Below are 21,997 nucleotides of genomic sequence, written 5' to 3' on the forward strand. Positions count from 1 at the left end.
TACTTAAAAGTCTTCATCTTTATACTGCTCAAGAATGTTTACTGCAGCATTGCTTGAAGTAAAAAACAAAAAAAGTAAGTATCTATAGCCCCACTAACTGAATGAGCCATGTAACCATCCACATGACTTGCTATTTGCAAAATAAATGTAAATTCTATATACACACATGGAAAGGGAGTCATAATAAACCATTAAGTGAAAATAGTCTTCTACTGACCACATTACAGTATAATTTAATGTCTTCCTAGATTATTAAGTGCTAAATATGAAAATGCCTTTAGTTCAACAACTTATCATGTATCAGGTCTTCAGTTCTATCTCTGGTTTTTAGTGTTTCTGTGATTTTTTATTCTCAAAAATTTTATCCTATTTCAGTTTTGCTAACTACTACTCCTCCAGCACCCACCCTCCATTTAATAATTTGGATGGTTATTTTACTCTTCATTTACTGACATTGTCTTCAATTAACACTTTCTGTTATTAGCATTTCTGTTTATAGTTTCATGGATAAGACATAAAAAAATTAAGAAATAGAAAGTAGAAAACATGAAAATGCCTTCATACTTTTAGCACTAATAAATCCTTCAGAATGCAGAAGTAATCATGAGTCAATACAGAAAATATTGAGGATCTTAGATAAAAATCTGATGCCCCAAACCAAACATCTAGAAATACTTAGGGATTTGGCATGGTTTGAAGAAGGGTCTATTTGGAGGTGGTAAGAATTAAATCTAGCTAAAAAACCAACATTTAAAAACTAATTTCAGAAATATTAAATAAAATAAACAATATGTGATATACTATATAAGCACTTAACATAAAATTCCAGTAATTCAAGCTATATTTCTTTCTCTTTTGTGTGGTTTCTTGAGACAGGGTTTCTCTGTGGTTTTGGAGGTTGTCCTGGAACTTGCTCTGTAGACCAGGCTGGCCTCAAACTCACAAAGATCTGCCTGCATCTGGCTCCCAAGTATTGGGATTAAAGGTGTGCACCACCAATGACCGGCCAAGCTATACTTCTTGTTAGATATTACTTATAATAATATCTTCTAAAAAATAGAAAGAAGGTGACATCTTAATTAAGATCCATGACTTCTTACTGAATAACTAACCATCAATCAGTGAAGGCTTTCATCTCAAGGCATAGTTATCTTCATAAAAACACAAAACACTGGGTTCCCCAGATACTTTCCTAAATCAGTAAATTTGTTTGGCTACAAAGTAGATTACAAATATGTAATTGTTCCTCTTTAATTATATTTGAGCCATTGAACCTAGCACCTATCATCTCCAGTTGAGACCAAATTATATCAAAATTATTTAAGGGGGCTTAATAAGCACATCAAATTAAGACTTGTGAATATCTTTCTACCACTATTTTCCACTGGTAGCATTTATTATATTAGCCATATAAGGAAGGAAAGAGAAAATAAAGAGAGAAGGTGCCATTTTTTTAACTTAAAGATCATTAAAAGTCAAAGAGGAAATTGCATCTTTTAGTTAACCTGTATGCACCAGGAGCTAGGATAATTGGCATGCATCATCCTTAATACCGTTATCAGATATTCACAGTCTATCAGAGTTCCACTCTATAATGAACATGGTCTGAGACTTCCTCTGCTGTATGCTCTGTAGGCCTTCTGTCCATACAAGTACTCTTGCAGGGCAGTCTCTGCTGGATTCATATCAGCTCTTTTAATTGAAATTAATAAATCCCCCCTTACTTGTCATTTTGTCTCCGTCAGTTTCCATGTTCCAAAGACAATTTTGGTCTGGAATTACCAAATAGAATGTTCTAGAAATAAAACATCTTAAGTTTTAAGTTGTGCACTGTTCTTAGTAGGATGATGAAGTATCTGTACCATTCCTTTTCTCAGTAAATGATTCAAACCTTTGTCCAATAGTCACTCCATATAGTGTATCCAATAGTCACTCCATAGTTGAGACTAATGACTATACCATATAGAGCTCCTTATGCCCATATTTCAGTAATCCACTTGGGACATCTCTGCTCTCATTAAGTGGGACTACTGTATATTAATTATCACTTTTCTGCAATACAATAATTATCTTCTTATATAATTCATGAGTAATGATCTCTTACATAAAATACAAAATACTAAATGAAGTGTTAGACATATCTATAGCTGTATAAAATAATTCAGTACATTAACCAAAATATTTCAGACCATTTTTCATTATAAAAATGAGAATTAAGACAAAAAGAAAGTTCCATAATTCAAGTGTTCCTAAGAATCCCTCAGTATTATGCATGGTTTAAAACCTAGTAATTTTACTTAAATTAGTTTTAAATTTCAGCAGCTGATCCATAGCTTTTTATAATTGAACATACATTTCTCTCTACTTTGACACAGAAAAAAAAAACATTTTCCTTCATTCTTGTCACTGATTTTCCATTGTGAACTGTCACCCCAACCACTTCCATGTGATCACTATGGGCACCTGCCATAGGTTTGGATATGGGCTTCACTTTGACCTAGTATACAATTTCATGGAGTTGTAACCATAAATTCAGTTCATTTCTCTATCTATTCCACCTCAGGTGCTTGAGTTACTTTTTCAAAGATCCTTTGGCATTTAGAGAATAATGTGATCTTTTGCAGATCTTTTCTTATTGACTTTTCCCCATCTTCTCAAGTTAGTAGGTGCTCTATGAATCACTTTACCCCTACCTAAAACCTACTCCTCCCACAGACTTCTCCCTCTCAGTCAGCAGCCCTTACCTTCTTTGTACTGATTAGATGAAGCACCCTGAGTCTTATGATACATTTTGCTTTCTCTGCCACAGCATCTCATTTTCCATCATCTCTTCTACCCACAAGTTTAATAAACTTGCTTGCTGGAACCCATCTTACTTTCTGCCCTCTGGTCATTCACTCTAGTCAACCCTTGGGACATAATTGCTAGATTTGTTTCCATACTTCCCCCTAGCCACTCACATTGCTTTCTACTCCTTATCCATTTCACTTATCAAACAAAAGCCAGGACTATTCGCACAAATGAACCTAACCTGTCATTTCTCCCATCAACCTCGTCCAGTGGCTATCTACTATCTCAGTCTCAATCTCTATCTCAGTCAAATACAAAGCAAATTCTAATGTTGGTGTCATGGTGAAAACTAAACTAAAAACAGTTTCTGAAAGTCACTACCCTCCCACTCTGGTAGTCTCAGTCTGTTTTCTTCTTTCCCTTATAAATATTCCCCATCATCTTGTCATCTAATCCACACTTTGTCTTATTCTCATTTCCCCACCAACCTGCCATTTTCCAAACACCTCCAACAGGGCCTTCTTAAATTATTGTTACATGAAAGCCTCGGAAATAGAAATGGAAAGACACTCATGAAATTGAAGTGCAATAAGTTAGGGTTAGGGTTCAGGGTTAGGGTTCTAGTATACATTCCTTCTCCCCAATCACCCTCCAAGGAAATAGAACTATAAGTCTGTCAGAAGAGTATTAAAGGTACATAATTGACAAAGTGAGCTTGAGCCAAACTGTAATATACATGGATTATATGTTCTCTTCCATCACTGTGTTTTGAGTAGATTTCAAAACCAGCCTTCTTATCCATAAAATATTTCAGAAATAAAAGACTCTCTACTCTATTGAGAGTACTAGTGTCAACAAGGCACTGAGGTGTAGTTGCTAGACATCATGTTAGCAACACAGAAATTCTCCTAGGTTGTTTTAAAATAAGTACATACAAGCAACCCCTTCTCTACATATGAAGAAAATGAAATAGAGGAAATTTAACATTTGTGATGGGGTTCATTCCACTGTGTATCCTTTCAAGAGAGGAGTCCATTATAGGATTCTTCTAATCTACTCTTTAGCAATCTGAGTGTAGTAATAGTAATCCTGTAGTTAACACACCCTGTGAAACATTCTAATTACTCACAAGCATGAGCTGTATGGCCAAGAAGTCATTAGGGTCACAGAAAGGAAGCCAACCCACACAAACAGCAGCTTAAGCATCATGTTTCATGAAAGCTGTTCACTGAGTGGTGGGGATATCATCTTCTGGTTCTGATTCTCTTTCATTCAACTACAACCCTCCCCCCCAAATGCTTCTCCAGAGTTAAAGGATACTTGATTAATTACAACTTCTAATTTTATTCATCTGAAGATTTCACACATACCACTTCCTGTTTTTCAAGGAGCTAGGAAAAGAAAGGATTTTAAATTTTTACAATTTCAAATTTCTACATAGCCTTTTAAATTGTCATCTAGCAGACACTATGAGACAAAAATGTCACAGTAAGAACTATGGCCATTATCATATTCAGTACCTGACATGTGACATTTCCTATATTCCTTTGACTACTGCTCTGCAGAACAGACACTCCTCAACTGTATTCACATTTCATAAAACACAAGACTTTCCATGAGAGAAACTACATCATTTACTTCCTATATAAGCATGGAGTAGTTCCTCCTATAAGTTTCTATTTCTTCAAGTGTTAAATGAAGTGAATTACAATGTTTTTCAAAGGTTAAAAGAAAGAAGTTTAAAACACATTTTTATAGTTTTAAAGAATTGTGGCTATAAATGATTATATATAATATATATATAGAAACCACTGCCCCAAGAAACCTGTACAGTAACAGGTATTCCAACAGGTGAATCAGGCAAGTGAGTATCATCAGTACTGGTAAGTTAAAGAAGACTTTCCAAAGAAGGTGAGTCTCCATCTTGGTCATGATTGCATTGTGGCCTAATTACAATCTCAATTTGTTATTTTGTAGAATACTCAATGAAAATTTGTCTTCAGATGAAACTATACAGGAAACATGTTTTAAAGGGTGGAAAATAGATGGACAAATTATAAGAATAAATTGAATGGAGGTCATGCCTTCCACATGAACTAGAAGTTCAACCATTATTCTGCCTTTGATGACTCCATCTCAATTCTGCTGCATTTCTTGTTCCAATCGAATGAAGAGCTATTGACTTGTTGTTTGTACTCAAAATCATTGGGGGTCTTGTCCCTCTTAGCTATTATTCTGGCTCCTTAAGTACAGATACCTTCCTGCCCCTTACTGGTGTGTTTTCTTCAAGGGCTCACAATACATGAAGCACATTGGGATTAGGAGTTGGTGATAGTGGAATAAATGTCAGTCAGCTCAGTGATGGATTCTTAGTTGAAGATTTCCTTTAAACTGAAAGGTGTGCTTACTGGAAACTAAAAAATGATGACTATCCATTTTGTTAGGTTATGCACTTTTAGATATCTCCACGATTTGGCATATGCCCTGTGACTGAACTTATTAGACCTTTCCTGAATCAATCCTAATTTTTTAAAAATACTGGCTTTAGATTTACCTTCTCACCAGTAGGAGAATGAAACTTAAGAGGAACCTACAAAAGAAAATTATCTGAAATGCAGGTAATGCCCTTTGTCCTTGTGAATCATGCATTTAGCAATGTACCACCTTTCCAAATGCTTTTAACTAAGAGAAGACATAAAGGGCATGTAAGGTGGTTCTCTTTAGAAGCCAGGATGTTTCCTCCTACAGGGGATTGGCCTAGTTTGGAAACCTTCTAGTCCCGCTCTCCTGTAGTGAATGCACTTTATTGAAAATGTAGCAAAAACACCTGAGGGTTCCCTTCCATCTAAAACTGGAAGTATTTTTGGTTCAACAAAGGACCTCTATGGATGGACAACATATTGTCTGTACTCTGTCAAAAGATACTGAGATACACAAGAAACTTTCATAATTCACAGATTAAAGGGAACAGAATCCTCAAAAGACAGGAAATGCATAACTGCATTGCCAAAAATCAGAGAAAAATGTTTTAGAGTTTCTGTCCAAAAGAAGCTTGAAACCTATGAATTGAAAACTTATTGGGAGAAAAGTATTACTTTAATTCTAATATGACAGCAACTGTGAGCCCAGGAACAAAGACAAACATTAAAGAGATGCAGGGTGATTTTAGCATGGGCAAGATGCTGCATCATACTACAATTAATATTGACATGAAAATTTCGAGGCAAAGTTCTTTTCTTGGATTTTCTGTGAATCTAGCCTTGACAAAGTTAAATCACCTACATTTGTATTACAAGTCTTAAGGTCCTCTCACTTTTTCTCCAAGAGACAAAAATGCCAAGGCAACAACTTGGTATATTGCTGTTGATACATCACTGAGTGGTATCTTATATTTGGGGTTAAACTTGTAAGGACCCTCCCACTTGTCTATAATTCTTAATATGTAACATATTCAGTGATTGGCATTAACCTCCATGGTTTCAAGGTCCACCTGGTACAAACATATACTACAGAATTTACTGGTTATAAGTATCATAAAAAGAACTCCATTAGAAATTTGAATTTTAACCAGATCCTTAGCCTAATGCACTAGACATTATTGAAAAAGTAATATTTTTAAGGAAGCAACATAGCCTATTACTTTTCTGTTTCCCTGTCTTCTTAAAAATATATTTATCTGTTCCCACCTTATCAAGATTTCAAAGTGGACAGAATGAACAAAGTGCTATGATAATACCATTGTTTTCACAGTACTTTAAAAATTAAATTACCTGTATCAGAGCATTGAGGATAGAAATTTGCAAGTTCTTACATGTCACAAACACAATGGAACTGTTTTAAACTCCTTGTTTATACAAAGTAATGAATTTAAGCCATTTTACCCTGTTTAAGACGTTTTTCCTAAATGTTATCATTTAAACACTTAGTTGGCTTTGGGAACAAGGAGTACTCTATCTGTAAGTTATGGGGATCTGTTACAACTAGGAAGAAGATAAGGTGATGGGTAAACAACAATCCCAATGGGTCCTTAACAGTCTTTCTTTTAGCAAAGTACACCTCCATGCTTTGGTACCAGCCTAACACCAAGAGGTAGAGAGTGAATATTTTAGCACTGCATCTGCCATTTTCTGTCCTTTCAAATAGAAGGAGTACAAAAGGCTTCAGCTCAAAGGGTGTGTATATTGTGAGCAAAAGGTCAAGATGACAGCTCATCCTACAGTGCTCTTCAAGAGGCAATTTTGTTGACTCTCATACAATCAAGTATCACTGACTAGAGATGAGTGGTTGCTGTAGACACATAGGGGGGAAGAGTCCAGATATGGTGTTAAACACTTTCCACAGGCAAACCACAACAACCCTCACAACAAAAGGTTATTTGCACTACTATAAAAAAGTAGGAGTCTTACTACTGCCTTTATATCCTAGTCCATGTTGTTGTCCCTACTTATCTTTCTAGAGTCCAAATCCATCTATATCAGGAATCTTTAGGAACTGGATACTAATCCATATTTATTTTCAAACCAGTTATAGAATAGTAAAAGCAAAAATATGAGCATCTCCCAGTTTAATAACTGTTGCTTCTATAGCCTTAAATGTGAAAATCAATACTTTTCTCCTTTGTCCGAGTCATTGTTTTCCCTGATTTCATCCATCACTTCTGCATGTAATTCCTCTATACTCCAAACGATGCACTATCTCTCTGAGGCAGATGCCTGGACTGTTTTCTCAGCTCTCTGAATGTCCAAAAGCTTGACTGTGGCAGACACAATGAAAGAGAAGTAAAGGATATCTATGACATCAAAAAAGCTGTAGCATCTCTTTGGAAGGGATAAAAGTGGGGCATCTTTCAAGTGTCCCTTCTTCCTGTCTTTGAGCACTTCCCTAGCTTTCTGCACAGACTGATGGGTGTAGGGTAACAGCTGTTATCCATGAAGGGAAACTATAGAAGAAATTTAACACTTCTAATTGATTGTTGATTCAAACATATAGTTATGCAATTAATATTTTTAATATAGACCATCTAGGTTACATTTCAAGAGCATGAGCACATGAATGTTTTTCCTAGTGAAGATGAGAATGCTAATGTGTATATTTTTCAAAGACTGTCACTTAATGTCATAAACCAACTCTGTTGATACCATTCTAGAAACTAATACTTCTCTGAATTGTTCTTTCTCTTCTATTTCTTCTCAATATTCTCTTCTTTCCTCCCCATTTCACACACCCATATAATACAAATCTCTTTAACAACTTTGGAGATATAGAGCCACTTAGTTTTGTTCCTCCTTAACTTCTCATATGGGGACATGACAAACAAAATATGCAAGACCACCTCTAGGATCTTTACAGACCCACACTCTTCCTTTAAGTTCATTATTTACTAATCCCTTAGACTAACTTACCATCATTCTTATAACATTTTCTCTCATGCTTATCCAAACTGTAAATGGACTATTTGATGGATAGTCTTCTATTATTGCTTCAGTTTGAATGTGAAGTTCCCACTCAGGCTAATGAATCTGTGGCTTAGCTGCCAGCAGATAGCTTTGGGGAAATAATTAGAATCCTAGAGGCACTGGATGGGTGGATTGATCCTTGGATGAATTCATAATATGGTCGATTATTGGAAGTGACAAACACTAGGAAGACAGTCCTAGTTGCAATTAAAGTCCTGGTTGGGGATTGTCAAAGAGGCTATCTTAAGGTAAGCAGCCTTTGTTACATGCTTCCATTGCCATTATCTTCTGCCCCAATCTGGGTTTAGAATCAAGAGTCAAGTGACCATGGCTGAAAAATCAGGAACAGTGAGCCAAACCATGTAAGTCCACCCTAAAATTGGTTTTTCAAGGCATTTTAGTTGCAGCTAAGAAAAACCTAACTAATAAAGTTACCTTTAACTCTAAATCTCTCTAAATTCTTAACTCTTAATGTTCAATTTTTCTCTCTGAAACTTTTTCCAAGAACAGAAAGATGAGTCAGATTGTTACTTTGCAGAATTTGAAACAGAGGTGTGAAAGTGAATCACCTGGTGTGTGTTAAGAAGTTGGTAGTTAATTAGATACTCCAAGATCCTACTTTCTATCATCTTTATTCAAGAAGTCTACAGTTTAGCCCAGGTTCTGCATTTTCATAGCCTCCTCCTGACTGAATAACAGTGGTAATAAGACAACACTTTCTACCCTTCTCTGATTATCAGGCCCAATCAGCTTAAAATGTACGTATATATGAAGAAAAACTCTTATTCTATGATGGTTCTATTTTTGTAAAGAAGATAAATGTATGTATGTATAAATTATGCAGATAGATAGATAGATAGATAGATAGATAGATAGATAGATAGGATATTTAGATAGATATGATACTTTCTTTGGCTATTTTTCACTTTCTACACAGACATTCAAATCACCTTGTGTTATATTTTTTCAGGGAGATTATTGTAAAACATTATTGTTACTTGTTTTAGACATCTATCTTCCATGATAATTCCATCTGTGTATCTATACTACATCAAACAATATACATCATATTATATATTCAGTATATGTTAATTTACAGGTCTGATTATATCTAGAATTCTCTAGAAGTATGCTTGCTCCAGCCTAGGGGGAAAGAGAACAATATCAACTTTCTAAATCACTAGCCTCCTTTAATGATCTATAATGTCATTGAAAAAATATTCAAGTTTCATTTGAACTTTGTATTGAACAATTAGTTCTAACAGAATTTTTCACTTTTGGAAAACTGTTTTTGATCACTAAGCTTCAGTGTTCTCACATACTCAAGTTTAGTCTATGGGAAAAAATGATTTCCTGAGATAATAAAATCTAAAAGGTAATTTTGATGTCACATTAAGAAACTAAAAAGCATTTCACAGAATGGTGTGAGCCAAATCCTTATTTAGTTACAAAGCCCTGAGAATCTGGGAGATTGGATAGGCTGCAGGGTAGTTCCATTTATGGAAATGAAGTCTGTTAGAAAGGTCAAAATAGTATCTTGGATGGATTTAGATGATAAAAAAGTGAGGCAGAGCACACACTACAAATCCTCACTGAGTCTATATCACAGAGACTTTAGGAATAGTTTTCATTTGTCAATATGTATAAGTCAAACCTAAATCAGTAAACTCTTCCAAGTTCATCAGGGAAAAGACTTACATAATGATATACAGCTTTACTTAGTACTTAAGCTTTATCAACTGTGGCTTTTCTAGAGCAGTGGATGTGACATGATTCTTGCTTCATATATCAAATGCTTCTGTTTGCCTTCCAAAGCCATCCTCTTTGCCTTCCAAAGCCATCCTTATGACACAGATTCTCACTGGTTGTTCAACATTTCTGTCACCATCTAACACTTCTAAACCTGCCAAGGATGTCTTCATAAAATATGTTCCCTTTCCATTTTCACCAGAGAACCAGTTAGCCTTGAGGCTGGTCCCTTTCCCTTCAACTTTCTTCCACAGATGTGGCTAGGCATGGCCACATGACATTCTGTATAACATAGAAAATGGCCATCTTGTTTTATCTTCATTGAAAACAGTTTAAGTTCTTTTACTGTGGGCTTCTTAATTTCTCTGAAGAAGTAAAGTGTGTTGCAAACTAAACATATGTTTAAGTCAGAAAAGATTCAGGAAAAGTACAAGACTATCAGTAGTGACTTGAATTTTGATGTAAATCACATCTAAATACAGAGTATCCACAGGTCCATTAATATTTCTTAGATCTTGAAAACAAACATTCTTAGCTGGCATCCTCGTGTACAAAAACACAAATACATAAAAACACAAACAACAATACTACTACATACTGCTCTACATACTACTAATACATAGTAGCCATTCCAACACTACTAAGGCTAATTCCTCAACTTCTCACAAAGTCATTCCATAACATTTGATTCTGAGTTTGTTGTTCCCACATAAACAAGTTCAAAATCTAAACGTAGTTCCTGAGATAGCTAATTGTAGACATTTATATCACATTCAGAAATGAAGATACTTATACTGGATAATCTAAACTATGTCCTTAGGTTAGAAGATCACAGAGATATTTATTAGTTACTCAAGCACTTATTGTGAAAATTTCCAAGTTTTCACTTGTTTAAAAGTTCCCAAGAGTTGCACATTCCTCAAGCTACAAAGGTACAATCCTTTATCTCCTATATAACTTAAAGATTAGTACCTACCAGTTCTCTACTCCTCAATACTCATCAACAATATATGGGGGTTCCTAAAATCTTACATATGTAACCTTGAACTTCAGAGTCCTCAAGGAGATCATTTTATTGAATATATATATATATATATATATATATATATATATATATATAATGCAAAATATATATATATATATATATTGCAAAAAATCTCACAAGAACATAAAATTATTGAGTTCTAAACAAATCACTCTTTAAAAAAAAACAGCCATTTATCATGGTACTACTACTCCTTAGATTTCAGTTCACTCAAAACTAAGTGGGTTATAGAGAACAAGTTAATCGAATGATGATTACATGCTGAAGAACATAGACTATTCATATATAGTATTAACCAAAACAGTACACCAGATGGAGGATATATTTTAAAATCTATTTTTGAATAAACTTTTTTAAGGATTCAATATATGTCCAACATAAAAACTAAACTTTTTCAACTATTTAGTCCTCTCTTTTCAGTACTTTTTTTTCAAAAACACATAAACATATAGAATTTTTGAGTCTATATACATTGGACTACAACTTTTATAGACCATCTACCTACTTCATAGATAAGAAAAACAGATGTTTAAAAGATCTAAGTCATTGACTTTGTGTAAATCTAACCAGTCAATGGCTGGAAGAGGATCAATATATCAATTACAGATTTTAGTCAAATACAACTACTATTACAACCCAGCATCTCCTTGAGAGTATACTATATGTGTGCATTTATACATTATAATTTTAATACAATACAAAATACATTTAAAAAACACTGAACACCACTATAGATGGAACATGCACATGAAAATCAACAAGTGCATGCATGACACATTCCATGGTAGACTCTGAGTTTGCACAAGCATACAACACAACCACTCTCAACTCACAAAGTTAAAGATGATTGTGTTCCAAGAGTTTGGAAAATATTGCATTTCTTACCTGGCAGCTGTGTGGGGGTTGATAAAAAACATTAACAACTTGAGCTATGAGTAGACATCACATTTATTTTCTAGCACTGAAAAATTGTTCCTACCTGGTATTTAGGAATATAATGCATTTAATAAGAGGTAGATAAGAGATTTGATGGGGATAACCAAACATGTAAGACTTTAGCATTCTCATGTGCATGGCAACATTAGCTTGGGATGCTGGTGATTACCACTCAAAATCTTCCTGTTGGCTAACATGGCCCTATTTTTCTTTACCAGATCCAAAAGTTCTAAATCTATAGTGAGTTATTTAGATTATGAATCTAAGAGAGGAATTAATTCTAGAAACTCCTCCCATACAGATCCCAAATTCCCAGTACCACAACAAGCCAGTGCTTACTAAAATATAAAGTTCTACAACTCTGGTATAATAAGTACATGTTCTGCATAAAACAGAACAGAGATACTTTTAGTGAGAACTATGTCTTTTGGGGGTTGTGGATATGGATCAGTGGTAAAGTGCTTCCTGAGCATACCAAAAACCCTGGGATCAATCTCTAGCACTGCATTAAGTTTGGTGTGAAGTGTACATCTATAATCCCTGCACTCAGGAGATGGGGGATAAGAAATTCAAGATTATTCTCAGCTATATAATGACCTTGAGGTCACCCTGAGATATGTGAGACATAGTTTCAAATTTTCAAAAAGCAAAACAAAAAAGATCTCCATTCAAACTGGCCCCATTTTTTCACCACCAATGTGCATGAATAAATGTCTAATTAAGGCACTATACTTTGAAAAACATAAATGATGACCTCTTTGTATTCTATGTTTTAAAATTCACATAATCCATACCTAAATGTGTCCATCTCTTTCCAAAAGGGCCTCATGTTCTAATGTTCAATAAACAAAAGGAAGAAAGAAAGGAAGGAGGGAAGAAAGGAAGGAAGGTAGGAAGGAAGGAAGGAAGGAAGGAAAAGAAAGAGAAAGAAAGAAAAAGAAAGAAAGAAAGAAAGAAAGAAAGAAAGAAAGAAAGAAAGGAAAGAAGGAAAGAAAGAAAGAAAGAAAGAAAGAAAGAAAGAAAGAAAGAAAGAAAGAAAGAAAGGCAAATCCATCCTAGTCCTTCCACATCTCCTAAAAGGTGTAATCACTTTCATGATCCCCTCTCAGGCAAATCTTCCAACTCCAGCATTTTAATAAGTACCCAGGAAAGAACAAGGAAAGTAGCCCAGAGAACAGCTCACTCCACTTCATCCTTTCTCTCTAAACAGTAAAGCATATAAAGAGCTAATCAGCAACAAACTCCAAGAACAGCAGCTTTCCATGCATCTTAATCACCAAGTAACCCAATAAAAACAGGAGTATTACCAACACTCAACAGCAACAAAAACATACAAAAAATGTAGTATCTTTGGTTGTTACACTTCAAAAATGGCATGCCCTAGACTTGCAAGAGTCAGGTGACTTTTTTGTTAAAATATCAGTTTTGTCATGGCATTATGATGCTTTCTTCTTTTTTTCCTGAACACCTAAATCAAACATGTTGAAAGTACAGTTCTTTTGCTTTTCTACCTCCATGATTTTAGAATTGCTGAAAATGTCTCAAGGCCAATGACAATAAAGGACATTGCATGACCCTGCAATTCTCTTTAAATACAACAAACTGGCATATCCTCTTGACTAGTAGTCTTCAAGGGAGTACCCAGAGATTACCAGATAGATGCATTACACATTACACATTACACATTACACATTACACACTTTCAGTCCTGATGGGAAGAAAGACTAAAATGCAATGACAACACCATGTGTGCTTCTCAAGTTTGGATGCCAATTGAAGTTTAGCTCTGCTCAGATTCCTAACCTTTCTCAAAAACAAATAGGGCCTTTGGCCAAAGTTGATGAGGTAAAGAGTGTTTTAGCTTGCATATGATCATTTGCCTGGAATTCTAGCTCATCCCTACCCCCACCCACTCTTCAGAATTAATAATTATAACAAAAGATATTAGATTATAAAGTGAAGTTACTTACCATGGAGGAGTCACTGCTTCCACTCCCGATTGGAGCTCCCTCAGCACAGGTTGGGAGGTGGGTAGAAAGTTGACTAGCCCTGCCCCCATCTATGACATCACAATCTACCTCATAAAAGGTAGTGAAAGTGCTCTGAACTCCTGTCTGATTTCCGAGAGATACAGAAAAGAGAAAGTGAGAGAGAGAGCAAGAGAAAAAAATCCCGTATCCTACTTGGGAGGGAATTGGGGAAATGGAAGAGGGAACAGGGAATTACCTAGGAGAAAGAGGTTATGAAGGAATTAGGTGTTGAAAGAGACATGTGCTGGCCTTATTGACATTAAGCAGCCAGTCATTCAGATACCTCTTTAGATAACTAACAGATAAAGGGACCATCTGGGAGAAGGATGAAGAAGCACCCTCCCGTGCCCAGCATTGTCGGGGATAGTTATATGGGCTCGAAAGGAATGACTCGACTCCTCTGTTAAAATTGAACATTGTCAAGAGAGAAAGCAAGGGCTATCTGTAACTCTTAAAATCTGGAACAAAATGTGGGGGTTCCAGGTGCCTTGCTTGGAGGTTCCATTGTCCTGCTAGGTGAGCTTGGTAAAGGTCTTGACTTCCATACATAACCCAGCATGTTGCATAAAAGGGAAACTTACCTCATTCATTGGGAAGCATTCATTGTTGTAATTGCAAATTTATACTACTGATTTTGGAACCCAATATGGGATTGTGTAAATGGCATGATTGAAAAGATAAGCCAATAACCAATACCCATTTCTACCTTTAGAATTCTGAAATCTTCTCAATATAGGCTCTTTTGAAAATATTGTCATTTCTATGTTTTGACTTTTTGGTTTTTTGTTTTGTGTTTTAGAAAAATGTTTTCCATAGTTAACAATGCATAACTATGCATCTTCACTGGGCCTGTAAAGACCATTTTCATAACTCTAGGAAAATCAAGATAAGATTCTTACAGTCCTCCAGACCCCTGTACTTTCATACTCAGAAGTCAAGTTTATATGACCCAGAGGCTAACTGCCTGACCAAACATTGTTGGAATAATCAACTCCAGTCTTGCAGGCAGAATTTTAATATCTGAGTCCAGTTTTATCTCTCTGCAGTTTTATCTCTCTCCAGTTTTATCTCAGTCAAGATGCAGCAATTTACAAGGAACTATGGTGGTTCTTTTCATGTGACAGATACAAGCTATGGAGTAGGAACTGCGGTAAAGAAAATAAGTGGTACCAAAGAACAGTTCCTGTTTCATATAGAAGCCAAAGCTCCTTCTGTCTAGTGCAGTGTTTCTCAACCTATGGGTCATATACCCTCTATGGGCTGCATATCAGATATCCTGAGTCTCAAATATTTACATTGTGATTCATAACTAGCAAAATTACAGTTATGAAGTACCAACAAAATAATTTTATGGTTGGTGTTCACTGCAACATGAACTGCATTAAAGGGTCTCATCATTACACAAGTTGAGAACGGTCTAGGGGAATAGATGAAAAATAAAACCAGCTCTTTCAACAGAAAGTATGTCAGCCAAAAGTAAAATTCAAAATAATAACTTTGGCCTTGCCAAAGCCTGTTTGAATATGCAGATTAAATAAAATACCAAATCTGTAATTCTTTGATTTTTAAATCAATGCAGTTCAATTTTTTAATTCTATTGTCATTTACCAAGTATATGTGTATTACGATAATTACAATATAAAATTATGCAAAATTGGGAGGTTTGGGAGCAGTTTGGAACACGGAAGTTACTAAATTCAAATTAATGATAGATTTAGCAACATGACTCCCATTTTCAACTTGAAAATAAACTTTGGAGACATTTAAAGAATGTCTTTAAAGAATTCAAGATGAAACCAAAGAAAAAAACATCAAGTGTGTATGCAGAAGGTACTTTTCTCACATCTGATAGTCTCCCTGAGTGAGAAAAAGCAAGGGTACTCTACATGGATTTTCCTTGCTGTATTTCCGTTTTATATAATTTTATGCATAAATTCAAATTCAGCATACAATAGCGTTTATTCATGAGATCATGAAATAAATGACCCTATGAAGTTTCACTTTCAGTTTTTACATATTGAATCATTGATTAGTTGGCTTATCTTAGCTGTTTTTAATAACTTGAAATGTGCCATTGGTTTTAAATAATAAGCATTGCCTGATTTTTTATTAGTAGAGAATATACTAGCCAATTACGGCTATTATTTTCAAAGCTGGTTCTGAAATCTTAAGAACTTAAGTCACTTCACTTGTTTCAAAGATTTAAAGGTCATAAAGATTAATGAAGATATTGCCCACTTTTCAATAAACATCTTTAGATTTTTGACTAGCCAATAAAGAAGCTATAATTCTACCCCATTACAATAAAAGAATACAAATGAGTAGTTTATAAATATGGAATAGAACATACTGAAGTTGGACTATAATCATAAGTATTTCTTATGGTCTGCCGATTGATAATTGGGAAATGAAAAACAACTTCAGGAACCCAATGCAAAACTAGGCTGCATCAAAAAGATGCACAATAATACACTGTGCTGACATTTCAGGTGAATTTGTTGTGACTGGTTGTGAAAATGCTTGTAGTGATGATATTAGTTAAAACAAGATAACTTGCTTTGATACAGGATGCAACCCAAGGGTCTAGCCCCTTGACAATGTTCACACAATCTGTTTGACTTCAACTAATATGCTTCATGCTTTTGCCATGATATTAAAAAATTGGGTGAGGAATCTCTTCAAGGTAAGACATAAAGTGATTGTAAGATGTCAGACAAGTTTCTATAATTATTCTTACTAGGTTCATATGACCAAGAACATATAGGATTGCTTTTAATTTCTTCACATTAACGAATCTGACTTAATTTCTAATACAGGAGACTTAAATGAGACCAAGGGAATGATAGGGTACTTTAAAAGAATGATCTGCAGATGCCCTTATAAACTAATTGAACATTAATAACATGACCATGCAAGGGCAACACAACTTGACCATGGTATTATTATTGAAGAAAAGTACTTCAAGAAGAGAAGTCTTAATAAACAACCAAAGGGGGGCATGTTTGAATCAGAAGTTCCTAGATAGAGGCATAATTGTTTGATTTGTTTGTTTTATGGTACTACTTATGTATGGCAATAAGAGCAGAAAATAATAGACACTTCTTTAAAAAATGATCCTGACTGGAACATTTCCAAGATAGTCACTCCTAGTTCTAAAATAGATTTGCCAAAGAAAGTGGATGAAGGAGGTCAAGACAAGGGTCATAGAGATGTGACAGACCATCTAGGCCAGTTCCACTCAACTTCATTATAAGCAAGGCATCTGCACAGATGAAGGTATTCCAAGAAAAGTAATAGAACAAGATATAGCAATGATGATGAGAGGGAAGATTAACAGTCTAAATTAAGAAAGCTTGCCTTCTAGAAAATAGGATCAAGATGAAGGATTTAAAGTACATTTCTTGCCTAAAAAGAAAGTTGATTGTTCAAGATTAGAGTAAGATGATGTGTTCTGAAGCAGTTGTGGGAATATGAAATAGGAAAACTCGATATTGCCCATCCAGAAGCCTTTCCTATTTATAAGATACATGGACCATAATGTGTCACATACTTCTCTTCTAAGGGCTGTGATCAAAGCCATATTTCTTAAATCATTTAAATTGGGCTGGAGAAAGCACTTGATGGAATCACCTATAGGGACAGAATGCAGACTGCAGTAAGTAAAAAACACTTTCATTTTCAGAATTCAGTGAGTCAAGAGAACAGTAAAGACATCAGAAGTGCCCTTCCATTCTAGCAGAGAATCCCAATAAGCAGAGAAACTACATAGAAAAAGAAGAAGGACACACATTCTAATAAAAACACAATAGAGAGAAAATACCCTCCACGGTAATTATTTGCTAGTAGAGACTAAGAAGCTTGAAATGACTTATTCAACTCCTCCTGACCACTGTATCTTCACATAGTAAAAGTGTGAGGGAGTCAATGGATGCTGAACTCAAGGAATCAGAAACTATCTGGTGGGGATGAGAAATCAATGCAATTCTTTGAATTCATGATTGTTCGTCTGTCACTGCAAATTAGTATTACCTCAACACATGTTCTTTATGGAAGCCATCCCATTCACAGGCTCCTATATTCCACTAACAGCAGTCACACTGGTCATTAGAACCTAAGAAATCTTACATGCAAAATGAGGCATTCCAGTGGAACTTTCTACTGCAAATCTTGAGAGCTTGAACAAACACTGATCCTCCTTAGAATATTCTTTTCTGAACTTTACCAGATCAAGTACTAAAAAGAGCCCTTCCTGTCAGCTTTGCTGTATTCTTGGGCATTTGGGTAATGGGAAACTATACACAAAAATCAACAATGGAATCTCCAGAGCATCTTTAGTATATGGCTTAATATTGAGTCTCCTTGTTTTATCTATTTAATATTTACATCAACTTTTTATATTTTATCTGTTTCCTCTGCTATCCTTCCTTCAGCACAGAAGCTTTTCCAGGGACAAATCAGAGGAAAAATGAGGAAAAGTCTGCCATAGATTAGCAAACAAAATATGGATTAATTATAAATGTAAACCAATTGTAAGTAACTCTTAATAACACTGATGAATCCTATAATATAGGAAAACCAGTACTTTATTCACTGAATGATTTGACCTCTCAAAATAATTTGGTTTACAGTTATGGAACAAGCACATATGAAACTGTTCTTACACTTTCAAATTGTTCAAAGGGTTCTTTTTATGATGCTTATCTAAGCATTATTTTGAACATTTTTTTTGTGCTAGTCACAAAAACCCAAGACCCGGAGCTTGCTAAGCAAATGCCCTACCACTGAGCTAACTCCTCAAGCCCTATTTGAAAGTATTACTTTAAATATTTACAATAATGAAGATCATGGAATAGAACTTTAAAAAGCCATCACATATGAAACAGTCCTCAAGATTAGAATATGCCTTACATTAACATTTTACAGGGCAACGCTACTTCCATAAGTTTGTCTAGGTTTCAGATATTGCAAGATATGGCCAATTATCTCTCGCTCAGTTAGCTAACTCTCATGTATACAGTTTCTAAGTTTTATGTGGTATTATTGTTAATTAGCTGCCAAATAATTCTCAGAATATCAACTGGAATTTAAAGCATTCATTGATAATAAAGGTGTTAATTATTTGCTTTACTTTTTTTTTAATTAGACTCTCATGACTTGAAATATGTTAAAGACTCAAAGGAATAAGTGGTGAAGCTGAGAATTCTGGGACCAATACATCCTGTTTAAAGCCATTAACCCTTTCTAATCTTATAAACAATGAGACCTTTGTAATAATTGCTTTTAATTATCAACTTGGTAGGATCAAGAATTATCTGGGAGATGAACATTTGGTCACACCCCTGGGGGATTTCCTTGATTTTGTTATTTGACATAATAAGACCCATTGGAATTACATATGGGACCATTCCCAAGGCAGGGCACCCAGCATGGCATAACTGGAAAAAGCAAGCAGTATTATACATTCATCACTTCTGCTTTCCTAGTATTGGATACATTGCGATCAGCTTGTTCAAGCACCCATTGCCTTGATTTTCCCAACATGATAATCTGTACTCTTGATCTTTGATGTAATAAATCTTTTCACCTTAAATTGCTTTTGTCAAGTTTTTAATCCCAACAACAGAAAGTGAAATTAATACAGTCCTCAAACTAAACTAAAAATAACTTGTTGACCCTGTGCAAGTTTAGGTGATACCACCAAATGAATCTGGTGAGATCAAATATAGCTCAATCATAAACATGTCCAGAGAAAATGGGTCATTTACTTGGCTCATGTTCTGGCTCTCCCACACAGTGTCTTCTTTTGAAATAAGTACATTGAAATATTATCCTTTTCTATATATAAAATAATTTAGTACTATCACCTCCACTGCTTCCTCTCTATCATTGAATATTTTCCTTCAATAGGCATACAATGATTTGAAAGAAAAATATCCCTAATAGTATATGAATGCTTTGTCCACAGTTGGAAGCACTGTTTGAAGAATTTATGGAACATTTAGTAGGCAGAACTTTGTTAGAATTAGTACATTACTAGTGGGAGCTTTGAGAATTTGTCACCTCACCCCATTTCTTTTTCTTCCCACTTCCTGCTGCCATGCCTTCCTCAACATTATAGAATGTTGCTTCCTCTGTTGCTTTAGGTCATGGTATTTTATTACAGCAACAAAGAAGCAAATGAGAAAAAAAAGAACTAAGACTATTGGTAAGATGAGAAACCCCATCACAGGAGATTAGATAGATAGATAGATAGATAGATAGATAGATAGATAGATATTGGATCAGTGTCCCATCAACCCTAGCAAAAGGCTGCTTGAAATTAAACAGAGAAGATACCAGGTAACTGACACCCTAGATCCTGATAACACCTAACACCTAAGAATTTTTACATTTCTATTAAAATTTTGATTCCCTAGTTCTTCAAAAATATGTTTCAACAGGTTATATGTCATGTTTATACCCTTAAGAGAAATAATTTTTACTGAAAAAATAATTAACAGTTATTTGTCCTAGAGAATTTGTGAAAAACAAAAAACAGTACCTTGAATGCACTGGTATGACTATGAGAAAAAAATAGAAGGGGGGAATCAGAATGTAAATACACATTGAAGTTTTGCCATCCTAATAAGTCAGAGGTGAGGGTTTAGGGAGAAAATCTACATCATGTGGCAGCACATCTTACCAATAAAATGTGTACAAAGAATGGTTTCCATTTTGGAGTTGATAAATACCTATTTGATTTTCTTACTGCTGCACAGTACAGGATACCCAATACAGATTTATTATCTGGCATTTATGTTATCTTACTCTCTATAGACATGGAAACTGAGGCTGTTTATAGATCAAGAGAGGTAGTTTCTTTAAGCCTGAATACTTAATGACCCACTGGCTAGAAGATCAGAATAAAATTCCTCTGAATTGCTGTGAATTTCTTAAATGCATCTCCTTTTGTTCCAAAGAAACACTGAAATATGCTCTAATCCATGTGGAAATAGCTAGCAATTTAGATTCCCCCATTACTGCTATGATTTGATCACTAGAGATAATCAACAATCGACTATAGCAAATTCAAAAGATATTTTAAAAACTCCAAAAAAGGAGACTTAAAGTGTTAAGTCTGCATAGTTAGATGCAATAGTTGTTCCACAGACTATTTCATCCTGTTACAAAATATTAAGACATATATTTTTTTTTCAGGAGATGACATCACCTGTATCAATTAGACATATATACATATACATATATATGACATTGTACATTTTCTTTTTATATTATTTTAGATCAGATCATATATACTGGACATTAGACTATTACAATTTTTCCAGTATTTATATACTATTGTCAGGATGAATTTGAAATTTATTAGTTTACAGTATTTTATAGAATATTATATATCAATCACCATGAATATTCATCTTCATCTTATATCTGAATTTGCTAAGTGCATAGGGTAATACATGTACAATAAGAATGACTTTCCACTGGGCCAATGAGATGGTCAGCCAGTAAATATGCTTGCCACAAAGACATGATGAACTGAGTTCGATCCCCAGAACCCACTTAAAGGGTGAAGGATGGAACTGACTCACAAAATTGACCTCTGACCTCCACACAATTGCTGTGGCGCACACATACAACACCATTCCATGCACAGTAATGAATAACTTGCAATTGTTTCCCTATTCTATGTAACTATAGATGAGTGTAGCTCTGGGACCTCATCTGAGAAGTTTCTTTGTGCAGTGGATTGTGGTTAACACAGAATCTCACAACTCATAAAAGAGCAGAGAAAAATTATCAATGAGTATTCAGCCACAGATGAAACATGTGTGTCATCACCTTCTCTCAAGGCTTGGAGACCCTCTTGGAAGTGAAACTGTGTTGTATGGACATGGCAGAACCACTGCACTCATGAACTCAGCTGCTGTGGTTGCCTGGACAAGTCCTGCACAAGATCAAGTCAGTCAACATTCTAGCATAGAGGTGAAAGG

The 21,997-nt window shown here is 35.0% G+C and overlaps 1 protein-coding gene across 4 annotated transcripts in view; it reads right to left on the bottom strand.

Moving 5' to 3' along the window:
- Ctnna2 (catenin alpha 2) overlaps positions 1 to 21,997 on the bottom strand; it is a 1,115,196-nt gene that overhangs the window by 11,639 nt on the left and 1,081,560 nt on the right. For 3 of the 4 annotated variants that reach the window (XM_027429452.2, XM_035448606.1, XM_027429453.2), the window contains one exon: positions 13,947 to 14,090. The exons of the other annotated variant lie outside the window; for it this stretch is intronic. In XM_027429452.2, the coding sequence (XP_027285253.1) occupies positions 13,947 to 14,090 (144 nt within the window). The remainder of the gene's footprint in view (positions 1 to 13,946; positions 14,091 to 21,997) is intronic. 4 annotated transcript variants of the gene reach the window in all.

The sequence above is a fragment of the Cricetulus griseus genome, chromosome 8 (assembly GCF_003668045.3).
Source record: "Cricetulus griseus strain 17A/GY chromosome 8, alternate assembly CriGri-PICRH-1.0, whole genome shotgun sequence".
NCBI lineage: Eukaryota > Metazoa > Chordata > Mammalia > Rodentia > Cricetidae > Cricetulus > Cricetulus griseus.